The sequence below is a fragment of the Aedes aegypti genome, chromosome 1, assembly GCF_002204515.2.
Source record: "Aedes aegypti strain LVP_AGWG chromosome 1, AaegL5.0 Primary Assembly, whole genome shotgun sequence".
NCBI lineage: Eukaryota > Metazoa > Arthropoda > Insecta > Diptera > Culicidae > Aedes > Aedes aegypti.
Window position 1 is genome coordinate 147,388,056 of NC_035107.1, and position 17,389 is coordinate 147,405,444.

The 17,389-nt window shown below is 41.2% G+C and overlaps 1 protein-coding gene and 1 long non-coding RNA gene across 2 annotated transcripts; both read right to left on the bottom strand.

Annotated features, from left to right (window-relative positions):
* Positions 1-2,414: 2,414 nt before the first annotated feature.
* Positions 2,415-2,740, bottom strand: LOC110678047. Its single transcript, XR_002501421.1, has 2 exons — positions 2,546-2,740; positions 2,415-2,479 (listed from the first exon to the last, which is right to left on the bottom strand). It is a non-coding gene; the product is annotated as an uncharacterized LOC110678047 (long non-coding RNA).
* A 387-nt stretch (positions 2,741-3,127) lies between these two features.
* Positions 3,128-17,223, bottom strand: LOC5575290 (mRNA-capping enzyme). The gene is made up of 7 exons (XM_021850507.1): positions 16,848-17,223; positions 9,660-10,068; positions 4,186-4,730; positions 3,985-4,123; positions 3,651-3,924; positions 3,404-3,594; positions 3,128-3,341 (listed from the first exon to the last, which is right to left on the bottom strand). The coding sequence occupies exons 1-7, from the start codon at positions 17,028-17,030 to the stop codon at positions 3,232-3,234; spliced, it is 1,851 nt and encodes a 616-aa protein (XP_021706199.1). The 5' UTR covers positions 17,031-17,223; the 3' UTR covers positions 3,128-3,231.
* Positions 17,224-17,389: the final 166 nt, after the last annotated feature.

Genomic DNA, 17,389 nt, shown 5'->3' on the forward strand with positions numbered 1-17,389 from the left:
TGTATGATGTTTGGAATCATTGGGTAGCGAGAAAGAAATCACATCCCGAACTTTATGCCGTAGCGATGATCATACTCGCCACACCTTCAACGCAAGTAACCGTGGAAAGAGCGTTTAGTGCTCTTGCCATAGTTCTATCTGATCTTCGTACTGGCTTAGCCGAAGACACTCTGGCTAATATATTACTAATTAAACTCAATATGGATATAGCAGAAAAAGTAATGGCAGACCTTTACCAATGGAAAGACGACTTGCCAAGCCTGGAGAACTGAATATTTGCAACACAAAAATACACAAGAATGGTTTCCTTCAATCATTAGTTTTACCAACATTAGCGATTAGGTATATTTTATTCCAAATAAAAATAATAAATGTTTACTACTGAATAAACCATGTACTTAAAAACGAGCTATTGTCTAAATTTCATTCGATTTGTGTCATTTTTCAACAGTACTGTAATGTTCTAAGCTGGAAAAATTTTCAATCCATCTCAATACGACTTGTTTTTCAATGAACGTTGAGTCCGGTCCATTTTGAAATCTTGAATTAAGTGAGTTCTGTGGAAACTTTGAGAACCTGGAATAGCGACAGTTCACCAAGCAGATGAATAGTAGTGGGAAGGGGTACGACGTAAAGAAACTCCCCCAATCTCGAACATTTAGAGGCGCTCCTGGATCATTCTAGAATACTGATGAAATAAAAATATGAGTAGATTCATGGGCATACGTTTCACCAGCTGGGATTTATACGCATATCCAACGAGGAACCGTTATCTATAAGTGATCAATAATTAATAATTCCCAGAAAGTTTCTGGAACAGAAAATGACCCTCCTTGAAAAATCAATGTGAGTCGTGATAGCTAACATTTTGAAATATCACTTGCCTTTCACTTAATATCATTGGTTTCTAAAACGACAGTGTTCGAACGGCTCATTGACTGCTATGATGCTTAGTGATGGTGTTGTACATAAGGATATCATTATCGTACATTTTAATGCAATGATTCTGATATTGAGCAACTCTGGTTCTTGGTTCGATTCCAGGTTGCCGCGAAAACAATGTTTGTTTTCAAATTTCGGTTTCAAAAGGCAAATTTATGAATTTCAATCCGATTTCTTGTGGCGAATTTTCATAAGGGGTTCCTATGTTTATCGATAGTCCATTTGCCTGATCTTCCGCCGCTAGGGAAATCTTCGTCGGAGTAGAATAGATCCACCTCCGGGGTCCATTCTGAGTAGTACGTAGCATGTCATCGGCTTGAGTCGTCGGGACGCTTGCAAACCGGTAGTCACTCTTTAACCGGAATGACAAGACCGACCTCGGCATCCAACCGGTCCGTCTGAAGAGCGTGACGAGCAGAGTAACGGAGTCAAGCGCACCAACAAGCATCTGTCGTAAAAAATCTCACGTGGCCAAGGCATGTGGCCCGCCCCAAAATGTAAGTGACTGATAGTAATGACTGATGTAATGATAGAGCTAGTGGTGACGAAAAGGCGTAGAGGCATCAACAAGCCCTCAGCACCCTGAAGTAACACAATGAGGAAGTTCACGTTTTTGAACTACTGTACTGGGAAAGCCACGTGATTTTCGCGAAATTCAAGCCTACTACTATTACCATTCTAAGCACTGCTGTGAAGTTTCCAAACTCGTTTTACATACGAATATTCAAAAAATTCCAGAGGATTGGAACATCTTAATGAAACTTTCACACATTGCTTATCATTATGATATCCTTCCGAGAAAAATGTAAAGATGATCAAAATACGGCTCATTTTTGTGTTATACGGTGCGGTAAGTTGTAGTGGGACTGAAATGCGGTTACATTCCATTATGGGGCAATTTGACTTGCTGTTTTTTCACAATTTTTCCGAACAAAACATATTATCTCATTAGTGCAGCTGAAAGAGCATTGGATGATATGTTGAAAATTGATCTCAGCTCAATTTTGCCAAAAATGCAGATGGGACTGACTTGCGATTCACGGCAGATAAGTGGACTATATACAATAACTCACTGAACCAAATAATCATATCATGTTTATCTGAAAACACATATAGTTTTTTTCCATGTAGTTTTTCACATAAGGTTCATCGGTTTACAACATGAACGTTTGCGATTTCATTTTGATTCCATTCATCAGATAAAACACATACATTTGATCAGAAAGATATATGAGTTATTGGATCTTTTTAATGAATTCCATGCAACATCAAGATGAAAATGATTGGTTTTGTTCATGATTCTTATATGATCGTTTAATACATTTTCAACGGAATTATCTTATAGTTTAGGGATTATTCTACTAAAATAGCCCAAACACATAGTTTGCGTACTAAATTATTTATTCAATTATTATCCAAAATTATTTAATGCATGTATTGATTTTGAAATATGCGATTCAAAGTCTGTTTTCCTGCCATAATCCATCGTCTGCGGCTTGCGGAAGTCTTGGGTATCCTAAGGATTTCCTTTATCTTTCTGTAAATTTCAAATAGAAATAGCGAATTTATATTTGATTATTTTGTATATAAACATTGAAATTACCTATCGTTGTTGTTCAATCAATGACTGTGGAGAAATACACTGAAAACTGAACTCTCAACCGGCTAAAATGCAATCAACCAACTGAATACGCCATCTTGAAAACCTACTAATTTTCACATCTGCTAATCACATGACCATTATCGGATAACCTACATGGCTTTTGTTCATATACAATTTACAGTATTAACCCATAAATATGATGAGGTATTATAATTAGCTTTATGTACTTTTTAAATGAATTGCAATGGATACACATAACATTGAAATGATTACGATTATCCTAAATGTATGTGACGTTATTAATGCTTTTTATGATATTTATTGGTTCATTTATTTATAGGTATCCTGCCCTTTAATGTGGCTGAGCAAGCTCGGCCTGATCTATGCATCGCTTTCGGTCCACACCCAAAGCGATTAACGTCTTGTCGATCTCGTTGGGACTCTTCAGAAGGATTTAACTGATATACTTCTAAGGTTTCAACAAGCCAAACTTCCGTGGCAGCGTTCTCAACTCAATTAACGAATAAATCCTCGTAACAGATCACCCAAGGAAAAATCGTCAAAATGAAATTACAATAATGATCGGTTTTTAAAATCTTTCATTTTTTTAATATTAATCTAATATTTTAGCAGAGATGTCTTGAACGAATCGATGAGTGTAACAGGTTGGACTAGTTTCCAGAACGTTACTCTGGAAATGCCGTTGGTACAGGTGGGCGCTCTCGATACCTTTTCGCGTCGATGAAGTTAAGTAAAATTTCGGTAGTCACGGGATATTGAATACTGTAACATACGCCTAAAAATGAACAGTGAAAAAATATTATCCTGAAAATCAAACTACAAAATAAATCATCATACTTTTTGCTGTGTTGAAACTGTTAGGGAAAGATTTGTCGGTTCTCTCGCGCATAAATACCCAGGCATTGTTCTCATACTTGCATTCTATAATCTTATTGTCTAACTCCCTCAGCTCCTTCGTAAGTTTCATTTGACTAAAAGGTGCATCTAAACCTCCGACATACAATAGTCCAATCTTTTTCTGTAGCACTCTGAAAGAAAACCTTTTTAGTTGCAGGGATCAAGCACGAGATTGTACGATTCTTACCCCATTCCGCTTTCCTCTGCAATCTTCAACCTAAAGTCGACGGAATTCAGCGTGGACGGTTTCCACTTAAGTACTTCTGGACACGCTCCAGCGACATACTTTTCTTTCGCCGGTTGGAATATAAGCCCGTCCGGATCATGCGAAAGCGTCTTGGCAAACTTTGGCCCGAGCAGTGCCCGCGCCTGAGTTACGTCCCAGAAACCTTTGTTGCGTATGCTGAATGGTTGGCGCGCTTGGTCGATGATACCCTGCTTCATGGCTTCTGTACGGGGTCCTAGGAGAAAAGGAAAATTTTGTTGGAAATAATATATTCTACAATGCACGCAATACGTACTTATGATGCGCCTCTCGATGTACATCATACGATCCGGATCAAATGGTTTCTTGCCCACGTCTTCATTCTCATACCGAATAATATCGTACACCAGATATCGGGGCTTGTTTTGTCCATTGACTTTGTCTATCACCATTTCCTGAATATTGTTTGACGATTGTTTATTTTAGTAATTATTACATGAAATAAAATTGGTCTTACCCCATCCAGAAGAGTATTGGTAATGTGGTTGTGCAAGTTCTGGTGCTGAGGAAAACTAATGCCTGACACGGCAAAGCAGGAGTTGTCACGGTCGAAGAAGTATACTTCGTCTTTCTTCACGATCAACATCATGTATCGTGTGCCGTCCGCTTTCCAGGAAACCTTGTACGGTTTCGCCTGTAATAGGCTTAGGTTTGTGTTATCCATGGACACCGGTTGACAACCAGGAAATCCAGTAGACTTCCAACCGCACATGTCTTGAACCATCTTTTGCAGATTCCCTAGTCGAGGCTGATCACTGACCAGCGTTACACCTGGAACTCCCTCCATAAATCGAGCATTCTTTTTGATAAACTCTTTCTTCGTCTTTTTACGCCTGCTTCCACCGGCTGAATCATCCGCACTGCTGCCTTCACCATCGAGGCTGCGTTTCGTTCCAGCACTTACTACTGCATCGTCGTTGTCATCCGCCTCCTCTTGATTGTGTGAGTCATCCAACTCATCAGCCGGAACAGAATGACCATTACTAGAACCGTCCCCTTGATCTGAAAAAAAAAAAACAAGCAAACATTCTAAGTCTGAACTCGGCATACAAAATACTATTGAGTTTTCTATTGAACTTAGACTGAGACCTATTATGAATACCTTCGTCGGCGAATACAAGCCAGGTTTTCGCAAGGACCGCTAAACAATGGACCTGAAACTTGCGAATGATCCTAGATAAATTCCGAGAGTATAACTTGCCAACTCATAATCGTGCATTGATTTCAATAGTGGTTATCACGCCCGATGGTATGGGTGCCCTAGTGTAGATGTAGTTGTGAACCTTAGAGGAAAACAATTTGCACTCTGTCTCGAAAAACACCCAAAACCCGGGTGAAAATTTTTCAAATTGGCTAATATTTCCATATGCATTTTGAAGAGTCTGAAAAGCGTGTGCAAGTTTCTTTGAGGAAAACAAAAACAAACTGTGTATGACGAGCGTATGCTAGTCTACGTGTGTTCAAATGTCACTAAGCTCTATACGACGTACGGTTCAGTGGAAAAAATGAGCTGTGACAGATTTTGTCCGAACATGGTTTTCCAACGAAACTAGTTAGGCTGATACGAGTAACACTAAATGGCGTGAAATAAAGTGGTCGGATTTCAAACGAGATGTCAATCTCGGTTGTAACGTTGGACAGAAGGAAGCAAGAAAATGCACTTTGGAATTTACTACTTAACATTGCACCCATGGATGCGATTGAAAGATCTGGCGTGCAGAGAAACTATTTGTCTCTGGAGAAACGGCACATGGTCACATATGCTCATTGGCTTTGCAGAAGATAACGACCTCATAGAAATCAATCGCAAGTCAATGGGGAAAACTAAAGGAGAGAATAGGCCTATGGCCACACACGATTCATGTGGTTTTCTTATTGCGCAAATCTATAAGTAAAATACACGACCTTGTCGTGCGGATTTTTTTCAATGTAGGAATGAATGCTTTGGTGTATGACGAAAAAAACTTGTTCTTAAGGTGAATATGAATCGAAGCCAAACTTCAAATTTTCAAGAGTACAAATCTGGAGAAACGAACACTGGAATATAACGTACTTAGCGACGAGGTTGATGTTAGATCCATGACAGCAGAAGCGATCCTTCAGTGTAAAATCTGGATAAGATCACCGATGCAGCGGAGCTCTCGGCTGTCCTCAAGGAACAGTGTAACTCGACGTAGCCAGTAAGACCATCCACCTTAGATAGGGTTCGTAGGGTACCCAGGTGGCGGCAATTAGGCTGCCGGTTGTAGAGCCCAACAAATCGAAGAACTTAGCATAGGTCTACCACAAAAGGCCGAATCACATAAGGCCGAATCACAGAAGGCCGAATAACAAAAAGGCCGAATCACAAAAAGTCGAATCACGGAAGGCCGAAATTTTAAAACAAGTGAGAGCCACAAACATTCAGCACATTTTTCTACAATATAATGAGCATTTTTACAGTAGGGTAAGGCGGGACAAGATGCACAAGTAACATTACTAGCTGAATAACAGTTTGTCCAGCTAAAATATGGTTAGTGTTTTTTGGGTTTGTCAGCTGGTCTATTCTTAGCTTACACACCCAAAAAAAAATCTATAATTGGAGCTGTTGTATTTTGTACAACATAAGTGTAGAAACCTCGCGAAAACTGGAAGGTTATACAGTGCCTGTTCGATTTTGGCAACATGCCAAAAAAATTCATGTTGCCTAAATTGAACCGTTCCAAAATTGAACGGTTGTTTTTATTATATCTTTTATCACCGTAACAGTAATTAAATTTACCTATTTTGAATATGTTAAGCCTTAAGAAAGCCCACAGAAACATTGAGATTGACAAGATTTGTGACTGATAATGATTCATTTTTTCGTGTACATGGATTTCCGTGTCGCCAAATTGAAGCCGAGTCAAATCGAATGGGCATTGTACGATGAAAAGTATTCTTAGTAAACTTAGTATTCTCATGATCACTCAAACACTTGTTATACCCTATCTCAGCAATCATTCTCCTGCTTGTTTCGTAAAAGACTATGTTGGCATTATCCCGGGCAAACGCTTGCTGTCCGAACTCGCTGGCGCTCTTCGGAACTAAAAATGGAAAAACATCCTCTGTTTGCATTATACCGGGCAAACGCCTGGATTTGCTGTTTGCATGACACCGAATAGATGCTATACACACTTTTCGGATATCAGAGACTTCGGCGGCCTTCTGCCGCCTCAGTTCCTTTATCCTCATTGCGGCCTCGCCGCATGTAAATTTTGCACTGTTTACTGACATGACTGCATTTAACAAAGCATGGACTTGTTTTTTTTTATATCCAAGCTTTATTCTTCAGGTTTGTAACTTTAACTCGGCCTTCTGTGATTCGCCCTTTTGTGATTCGGCCTTTTGTGATTCGGCCTTTTGTGATTCGGCCTTTTGTGATTCGGCCTTCTGTGATTCGGCCTTCTGTGATTCGGCCTTTTGTGATTCGGCCTTTTGTGGTAGGCTAGAATGTATTCGGCCTTTTGTGATTCGGCCTTCTGTGATTCGGCCTTCAGTGATTCGGCCTTTTGTAATAATCCCCTTAGCATACTTATGGTAGGCAATCCGGACTGAGTAGTCCTAACCTTATACCTTGTTATGATAACGGTTACGCGGTGTAGCATTCAGAGAGGCAAAGTTAGCTCTCAAAAATGAAATCTAGAGTCGAAAACGGGCATGCTTCGATTGTCTATACCAGAGTGCCAGCTCGGGTCCTGTGGGTGACCCCTACAGAGTGGTGATAGCTAAGATCAGAGGTGCCATGACGCCCCAAGAGAAGTCAGCCGAGCTGCTGCGATCGATAATCGATGTACTCTTCCCGCATCACCCAACAAGCCCATAGCACCCGGCGACAGAAATTGGTGCTACTATCAAAGGTGGGGAAACCACCAGGTGACCCGTCAGCGTATAGACCTATCTGTCCACTAGATACGACGGGCAAGTTGTTGGAAAGGTTGATTCTCAACAGGCTAATACCGAATACGGAAGGTGCGGACGGCCTGTCCAACAATCAGTTTGGTACCAGAGGAGTGCGCAACGCGTGTAAAGAGGCAACGCTCAGAGGTTTGCAGCAGGAATGGGATAACTCCACTAAAGGTAGATGGACCCATCGGCTAATACCAAATGTGTCAGATTGGTATGGAAGAAACCATGGGGAATTGAACTTCCACCTGACGTTGTTTCTGTCAGGACATAATTGCTAACCTGCATAGGTTCGGGCACTCAGAATCTCCTGCGTGGCCCAATTGTGCTGCTGCGGAGGAAACAGCGGAGCAAGCCGTGTTCGATTGCCCCGTTTCATTGTTGTAAGGGATGGCATGCTCGCTAAATGCGGAGGGGACACGTTCCCCGACATTACAATAGAGAGAATGTGTGCGGATGCCGAGTGCTGGAATGTAGTAATTACGACTGCCACTCACATTATGTAAGAATTGCAGCGCTTATGGCGCGCCGACCAAAAGTTGGCTGCAGAGGATTAGCCCTGCCGAGGCTGGTCCTTGTAACATTGTTTAAGTCGGCTAGGAGAATCAGTTTGCCTAGGCTACTTCTGCTACATGTGTTGTACTATATGCACTGGCCCCTCGCTGTCTGAAGCCAAGGGTAATGTCTATGCACTCTGTACACCACTTGAGCAATTCAACAAGAACATGATGGATGGACTTTCGTACCTGTTGTTCAATATTGCGCTTGAAGCTCGCATGCGGAGAGACAGACATAACAGTCGAGGCACGATTTTCATGAGATTCGAACAAGGGGTAATGCTCAAATTACGTCACGCTCCGAGGGGAGGGAGGGGGTCAAGCCAAGCATGACAAGCCTTGTAATTTCAGAGGACACATACAAAAAACGTGACAAAGGGGGAGGGAGGGTTAAAAAAGTTGAAATTTAGCGTGACATAATTTGTGTACCATCTCCAATTTGTTTGCTTCGTGGACGACATGCAGTAAATTTGAAACGATTCCAGAATTGTACGCTCGTCTGAAACGCGAAGCAACAAGAGTCGGATACACTCTGCATCAAAAACAAAGTACATGCTGGTAGGCGGAACTTAGGGCGACAGACCCGCCTAGAAAGCACTGTCAAGATAGATGAGGATACCTTCGAGGTGATAGACGAGTTCGTCTACCTCGGATCCTTGCTGATGGTGGACAACAACGTTAGTCGCGAAATACGATGGCGGCTCCAGAAGAAACTACGGTCAAAAAAGATTCACCCCGCACAAAATTCATTATGTACAAAACGCTTGTAAGACCGGCAGTTCTCTTTGGGCTTGAGCTTTTGCTTGAGAAGGACTTGCAAGCTCTTGGAGTCTTCGAACGCCGGGTGCTTAGAATGATCTTCGGTGGCGTGCAGGAGGATGGCGAACCCAGTATCCAGAAAGCGGCTAAAGCCGGAAAGATAAACTGGGCAGGGCATGTTGCAAGAATGCAGCCCTGTAAAGATGGTGTTCGCTTCGAATCCGGTCGGAACAAGAAGACGTGAGGTGCAGCGAGCTAGGTGGATTGACCAGGTGTACCAGGACCTGGAGAGCGTGGGTCGTAGTCGAGAATGGAGAGAAGCGATCATGAACCGAGTGAATTGACGAAATTTTGTTGGCGAGGTTTTATCAAGTTGATTGATGTAGAACCAAATAAATTAATAATAAATACTCCTGGCGCTATTCATACTTATGCATGGAGCACCAAATTGATCAAAAATGCTTAGCACAAAAAGAAACCCAAAGCAGTTGGAAAGTACGTATAGGCTTATGTGCTTGAGAGTAGCATGCTCATATCGAACGGTTGCCAAAGAGGCGTTTTCAAGATACGAGCTACTGGATTAGCTATCACCTACTCTAAAATTGCATTGCACGATAAAATCTCGAAACAACACAAGGTCCAGTCATTACGTATGAATACAGCTAGCATATTATAAATGATATCCACTTACCGAAGCACCAATCTGGCAGTGGTGGTGCCGGAAAAGCATCTTCCTCGTCCTCGTAGCGCCGAAACAGCTCTCGGATGTAGTCTTCCTTGTAGATGCCGGGAGGGCGAGCTTTCGCAAAGGCAGCAATGGCGGCTTCTACGGCACAATCCTGCTTCTCCACCATGTAGGACACGATCAGGAAACCGGTTCGGTTGAAGCCATGTGTGCAGTGGACGCCTACCACATCCAGCGGGTGATCGCGGTTGAACTCCTCGACGATTTCTATGAATGCTCTCGTCTGCTCAACTGTGGGTGTTTCTCCGTGGCCACGGCACTGCAGTTTCACGTACTGACAATCATTGTCTTCGATTTCCCTCCGATCGTAGAACCGGTTTGTGTTGGTCAGATCAATCCATAGGCCGATTTTAACCTGTAAATGATTTCTTGCTATTTTATTGTGTCGTTATTGTATGAGTCTCAGAAACATTTTAAACTGGTATCTTTGAATTCCCAGATGTTTCACCTTAAGGCAAGGCTGATGGCGATTGACTGTCTTAAAATACGAGCCTATGAGATTTCATGTTTGAAAAAAATGGAACCGAATAGAGACCATACAGAAACCAGAGGCCAATTTCCGTAAGATTTTTGTTTCAGAAAATCCAAAGTATAAGTAAGTAGGGCCGGATCCTATTCTTGGCAATTTTGATTTATTATAAAGCGCTTCTAACTACAAAATTTTATACGATTCGGCCGAGAAAAAAAACCCATGCCAAACTGGATCATGAAAGCGCCCAAGTAGCTCTGCACCCTACCACGAAATCAGAGCACTAGCAGTAGTAACCGCTCACGGTATACAGATTTCATGACGAACATGCTAAAAATGCATTTTTTTCAAATTCTGTTGTTCTATTTATCCGGATATTTTTTGCGGTTCAACCATGTCCACACAGCATCAAAGAAGGCTGTATATAATATATATATATATATATATATATATATATATATATATATATATATATATATATATATATATATATATATATATATATATATATATATATAATATATACTAAAATATAATATATAATATATATATAATGTATACTAAAATCGACACTTTTTTTTTAATAATATTAAATTAATATTGTTCGATTTTTGGCCTGAGCGGTAATTGGAACGCACCAAAATATTGTCTGTTTCATGGACAACAAAACGCGCCACCAACTTTCAAACAGACCGACGAAATTGACGCCAACAAACAAATCAAAGGAGGTGATTTGCCGTTATGTTGGTAAGACTGTTGAAACGTCAGTTTCGCAGCGGCTGGTTGGCTGGTGACAGTTTCACCGGCGACGATTACAAATCGTCGCGTTCGATAAGGTGCGAAATTTACAATACCTACTGAGCCAATAGTCGCTTACAAGGTTTTGTGGTTTTAGTATGAAGAATTATTTAAACAAATGAAAAGTCATACGGCTTTATTTGGAAGTTGATGATGTTGCTAGAAGATATTAGTGCAAAAAAGATTGCATTTTTAAACGAAAAATTCGTTTTCACACTAGTGAGCAGTAAAAGGGGCATGAGCGGCTACTGATGCACTGATAGTACTTTATAAAAGCGATTTCGACTGATATGGGAATATTGGAGCTACTAATTTCGGTGCTGCAATCTTAGGTAACCAAAACGACTGTTTTCGATTTTGCTCGACGTTTCGATACTAATCTGAGCCTTATTCAGGGGGAGACTTGAATTGTGCTTGATTAGTGGCTGGATTACATTTTAACATTCTGATTAGTCGTATTTCGTATAATTCCATCCAAGAGTTATTATATTTTTTACAATTGAACAGTTATTTAGAAATTTCTATCGGAAAAGTTATTTAGTATTAATAACTGAAGCGTTATTTAGTATTAATGGGATAGACTTGACACAGTGCTGCAAAATGTAATGAATCCGTAGGTAAACCAATTATATTGATTATTTTAGAGCCTACGAGCAAAGTGATTTGATATTGAAATAATATTTTTCACATATAGAAATATATATGTAAGGAAAAAGCAATATTTGATAAAAATATATGAAAACTGCTTATCAAATCTAATGAATTTGAAAAGTAAACTTAGAATAGCAAAATGAGAGATGTTAAATTAAAAACATCAACTTATTAAGCGAAACAAGTAGTTAAGCAATCATTCATTCATTGCGTAATTATTCATCGAAAAAAAGTGTGTTGAAGTTTTGTTGAATGTCGTTGTTGTACTCTGCTTGTCATTTGTATTATAATTCCAAATAAAAAATTTAGTTGTCAGATTGTGTATATATTAATTGTTATTTGTCGTTACAGAAATTTGAATCCTCAATGTCTTCCAAATGCCTAAAAAATCAAGTAATTTACCTGTATAACTATTGTTGAACCCCAGAAATGATTTGTGTCTCCCAAGGTCTTTGAAGTCAATTAAGGTGAAGATGAATCGAGGTCAATGCTACAAGAGCACAAACCTAAAGAACCAGACAACCACTCACATCGAAACCCTGATGAACTGCTCACCAGCGAGTGATCAACCGACCAAGCCTACAGTCTGAGTGACTCTTCGACTTTCCAGATCTGTGACACCACAGAACTGAAGTCCGACCTCGGTTCATCTTGACCTTAATACTCCCATTGTCAAACGTGAACAATGAATGTAACGCCGAGCCCAATGACACCCACTCTTGCGTTACGTTTGTCACACGACGGTATTAATGAGTTGTTTCTAAGGAATGGTTTTTCGGCTAATAAGACCGATGTATAGGAATAATTTGTTTCGAAATTGTCCGCGTGGTCTTGTAATACCCCTGTTAATTTTTTGTAATTATTTTTTTTTGTAATTATGTAATAATTTAATTTGTAAAACCCCTGTTAAAAACCCCTGTTGCGCATTAACCGTGGCCAACTCCGGTGGGGTCGGAGTGGACTGAATATTTCGGGATGAAAGGAACAACACCGCTGATTCTGCTAGTCCACAGTACACTTTACTACTTCATTTCTCACTTCACTGTTCACTCGGATCGGGTTATATTCGCGGCGGTTGAAACATAATCAACTCACATGGATTATTTTGCATTAAATTTATGTTTATTTTCCATTCAGTTTTACAAAAATTCTTTTACAAATTAAGAGTTTGACCGTGGGGTCCTTCAACTTTGTTACTATTAGTTTTGTTTGGACTGGTTGAAATTTGGTGGTTTTACCCTAGTTTTTCTTGGCCTTATGGGCTCTGGTAGTTTTGAAAAGAGAATTTGATAACCTAACTAACTATTTACACTACAAAATTTGATAACCTAGGGAACGAGGTCCCGGATGACCTGCTGGCCAGATTGGTGGCAACGAGCCCTGAATTTCTCAATCGAGTCACCAAAGCACTCCTCTAAAGTTTTGATCTCGGCCAGACGGTGGACCTCGGTTGTCCTCGTTCTCGGAGGACTGTTGAGGATCATCCGGAGGAACTTATTTTGGGTCCTCTGGAGCCTCAGGTGGTGGGTTTTAGCGCAACTCTCCCAGATTGGTACGCCATATTCAATTACTGAAAGAATGACCTGTTTGTAAACAGCAAGCTTGTTCTTCAAAGACAGAGTTGACTTCCGGTTGATCAGGGGGTACAATGCTTTGAGCAAGATGTTGCTTTTAATGACCGTTTTGTCAACCTGCTGTCTGAAGAGAAGCTTGCTGTCTAACGTTAGCCCAAGGCAGTCGGCTGCATCAAACCATTCTACCGTTGATCCACCGAGGGTGATTTTACAATCCTCAGCCGGAACAAGTCTGGGGGATTTGGAATAGGGGAAGAGGATGACCTGGGTCTTCGCTGCGTTGATACAGATCTTCCAGCTGTTCAAATAATCTGACAAGACGTTCAGGCCTCTCTGGAGTCGAGATGTTAGTGCTCTCGTGAATCTGCCGCTGTAGACGACTGATGTGTCGTCAGCGAACAGTGACAGAGAGCCGCCTTCGGGGAGCTGAGGCATGTCCGAGGTGAACAGGTTGTATAGTAGGGGACCTAAAATACTGCCCTGTGGAACACCTGCGGGGATGTTGTAAGGGTCTGAGTTGACTCCATTGAGGGAAACCCTGAACGTCCTGTTAAACAGATAATTTTTGATGATTTTCACCAAATAGGTGGGAAGATTGTATCGGTGCAGCTTGTACACCAGGCCGTCGTGCCAGACGTTGTCGAATGCTTTTTCAACATCGAGCAACGCCATGGCGGAGGATTTGGCAAGGGACTTGTTCCGCCTGAGGATGTTGGTTACTCGATTCAGTTGGTGCACGGTTGAACGACCGCGTCGAAAGCCAAACTGTTCCTCGAGCAAGATGTTGTTTTGATCGGCTGCCGAAAGCAGCCGTCTGTTGATCGCCTTTTCAAAAAGCTTTGATAACCCTGAGAGAAGGCTGATGGGTCGATAGCTTTTGGGGGAGGAAGGATCCTTCCCAGGTTTCTTAATGGGGATGACTTTTGCTGACTTCCACGACGAGGGGAAGTAGCTAAGTCGGAGGCATAACTTTGGTTTTGTTGGATTCCTCGTCGTTTTTCAATCCACAGTTGTAAATGTATGCTGGTTTGATGCGATCCAACGAGATTCTTTGTTTCTTCCCCTTCATGAACACCAGGACCGATTTGTCGCTCCGCCCAAGGACTTCATATGGATCGTCATATGGATGTTGTAGTGGACGCTTGACTGTGTCGACTCGAACAAATACGTGCTTGCAAGTCTTCGAATCGTCGGGTAAGAAAACGTGACGTTTAGCAAGATTACTGTTGTTGATAGGACCAACTTGATGCATCATATTTCGTAACGATTTTACAAATTCCGTTCGATCGATGTCCTTAGAAGATAAATCGTAGAATTCTCCCGGTATACGAAGCTGTGTCCATAAATCATTTCTGCTACCGATGAGTTGAAATCTTCTCCTACGGCTGAACGCAAACCAGGAGGATTAACGGCAATCGTTCACACCAGTGTTTAGGATCTACGCACATTACGGCTGATTTAAGAGTTCTATGGAACCTTTCGACTAACCCGTTAGACTGAGGGTGATAGGCTGTTGTTAGAAGTCGAGTCATTTCTAAGAACAGCTCAGACTCGAATTCCGGTACACCGAAAAGGGAAATTCAAACACTGCAGAACGCTTTCGCGACAGCCTCAGCAAGCATGTCTGGTAGAGGAATTCCTTCTGGCCAGCGATTGTACCGATCCACCGTTGTCAAAAGGTATTTGTTTCCTCCTGAAGTTGGCAGTGGACCAAACTAAGTCGATGTGCACGTGCTTGAAGCGGCCGTTGGGCAGATTAAAGTTCTTCAATGCGATTACAGTATGCCGCTGAATTTTTGATCGTTGGCATTCGGTGCACGATTTGACGAAAAGACCTACATTTCGATTGATTGATCATTCAGTTGGCGGTTTGCGAGGTCAATGAGGACACCGAAATTTGCCGGAAAATCTGCGCCTATGATCGCTGTAGTGACATCCGCAAGAAGGAAATTCCAAGAAAATCTGCGACGTAAGCCGAGGTCCGTTGTGATGAAACGACTTCCGTACGTGCAAATTTTCGATCCGTTCGCAGCATGTAGTTGAAAAAGTGACGGTCCGTTTAATCTCTCCTTCCTTGATGCTGGTATTATTGACACGTTGGATTCAGTATCCACTCACCCCCATATGAATTATGACACGGTTTAAGCAAAAAATGCCAAAATGTGATACCACCACTAGGGGAAAAGCACACCTACAAGACCCACAAGAATTCTGTGCCAATTTTCGGATTTTCATACAAAGTAGGCCAAAATCGTATAAATGGGGCGAAAATTAGCGCAGGGTCGAAAATTGGTGCTTTTTCCCTACATGTTGGTTTTCATCTAATGGGCTAATAGATTATGTTTTCCCATCGCGGCAAGGTCGCATTATCAAGGGGAGGGGAAAAATAAAATTGTACGAATTACTGAATGAATTCCTAGAAGAGTTTGTGGAGAAACAGTAGAGAAATTTCTGGAGGGATGCCTGGAGGAGCTCTTGAAAGCATTCCAGAAGAAAATCACTGAAGCTTTTCCTCGAAAAAACTGAAAAGGAATTCCTGGAGAATAATTGCTGAGGGCTTGTTCGCAAATTTCATAACGCAAAGGGGGTGGGTGGGTATCCTAAAATTGTTACAGCTCATACAAAACTTGACGATTATCAATACAAAAAGCGTCACAAGGGGGTGGGTGGGTGTCAAAAATGGCCATTTTTGGAGTTATGAAATTTGTGAACTAGCCCATTAAGAGATTATACAGGTTTCCCTGGAGCTTCTAGAATTATGTCTCAGAATGCATTGCAAGGAGAAAGACGACAAGACATAAGAGATCATTTTGGTTAAATAATAGACTTCAAAGACTTTCCATTGAAAATAGAGACCTTTATGAGTCATGTCAATACAGTACTAAAACTACGGCCTAACTGAAAAATCTAAACAAACTGAGTTTTATTCACTTAACTGTTTATTTGATAAATTACAATCATATAATGCACATCTGTACCTTAAAAATAACGTTTTTCACGAAATAAGTGAGAAAAACGTAAAGGCGCATTTGATGTTTTCTTTCGATACGAACTCTGGTGTCAATTTCGCCCATCTTCCCCCCTTGCGGTAAACGGGCGCATTTGAGATTGAGTGTGGCAGTAGGGCGCATTTCAAACTGAGTGTGCAGAAGGGCGATAGTGATAAATGTTCGTGTGCAGAACGGCGAAGCTGATGATAGTCAAACCAGAAGGACGAGGTTAAAAGGCACAATCGCTGTTGTCAAACTGAAGAATACGAAAACCCGAGGGGCGCAACAGCTCTAAATTTTGATGAATGGCGCATTATGGTTTTTTATTTATTTTAACGTGTTATTCATAATATGTAAATAAATTAAATGTTTTGCTGCAAAAGTAATATTGTAATGGATCCTATAAAAATGCATCACACGATTAAATCGATCGGAAACATAATATAGAATTAAAATTACATCCGCTAAACTTCAAACCGATTTTACTGAGAATGTATTAGTCTTCACATTCGCCCTAATTCTGACTCTGTATTGATGTATTCAAATAGAGACAAGTCCCTAAAAAGAACCGCTACCAGCCCTGCCTAAGAGAACGATATAAACATCACACAATTTTGGTGCTTTCCAGCATTTCCCCCAGGGCGATACTTACCTTGTAGGTTTTCATCACCTGGAACAGCATTTCGGGTGTGAAGCAACACTCTATCGGCATCTGCGACTCGAAAGCATCCTTCAGCGGAGTTTTAAAAGCCAGGAACTTGTCTGCAATCAGCGATTCCGACTTCCGTGGACAGTACAGCCATCGATTGGGAATCGGACCCGGTCCACGAGACATGTCGATTGTTGCCTTGTTCTGCACGGGAATACAGTTGATTCACTTTTATCACTTTTCCGGCTATTCTATGCACAACTAGCTTCGATGCAACAAACCGAAATCTGAAGGAAAAATCTCAAAAAATGAAATCCGCACGATTAAACACCGCAACGATCGAAATTGTCGCCACAAAAATTTGCTTTCGTCGAATGACAGATCGGCTTCTTCTGCTTGCTGTTTTTTTTCTGCTTGCACGTTCATTTCACACTAACTTCGAGCGTTTGCTACAATAAGGGCGTAAATCTTTCAGTAGGCTGTGTTATTTTCACTCATATTTGGGAAAACGGGAATGAGTGAGTGCGTTGACTTTGGACTCATTC

Coding starts and splice junctions, on each gene's coding strand:
- LOC5575290 (XM_021850507.1), bottom strand. CDS start 17,030: ATGTCTCGTGGACCGGGTCCGATTCCCAATCGATGGCTGTACTGTCCA. Junction 4,124..4,185: donor CCAATACTCTTCTGGATGGG/GTAAGACCAATT, acceptor AACAATATTCAG/GAAATGGTGATAGACAAAGT. Junction 3,925..3,984: donor CATCGAGAGGCGCATCATAA/GTACGTATTGCG, acceptor CTTTTCTCCTAG/GACCCCGTACAGAAGCCATG.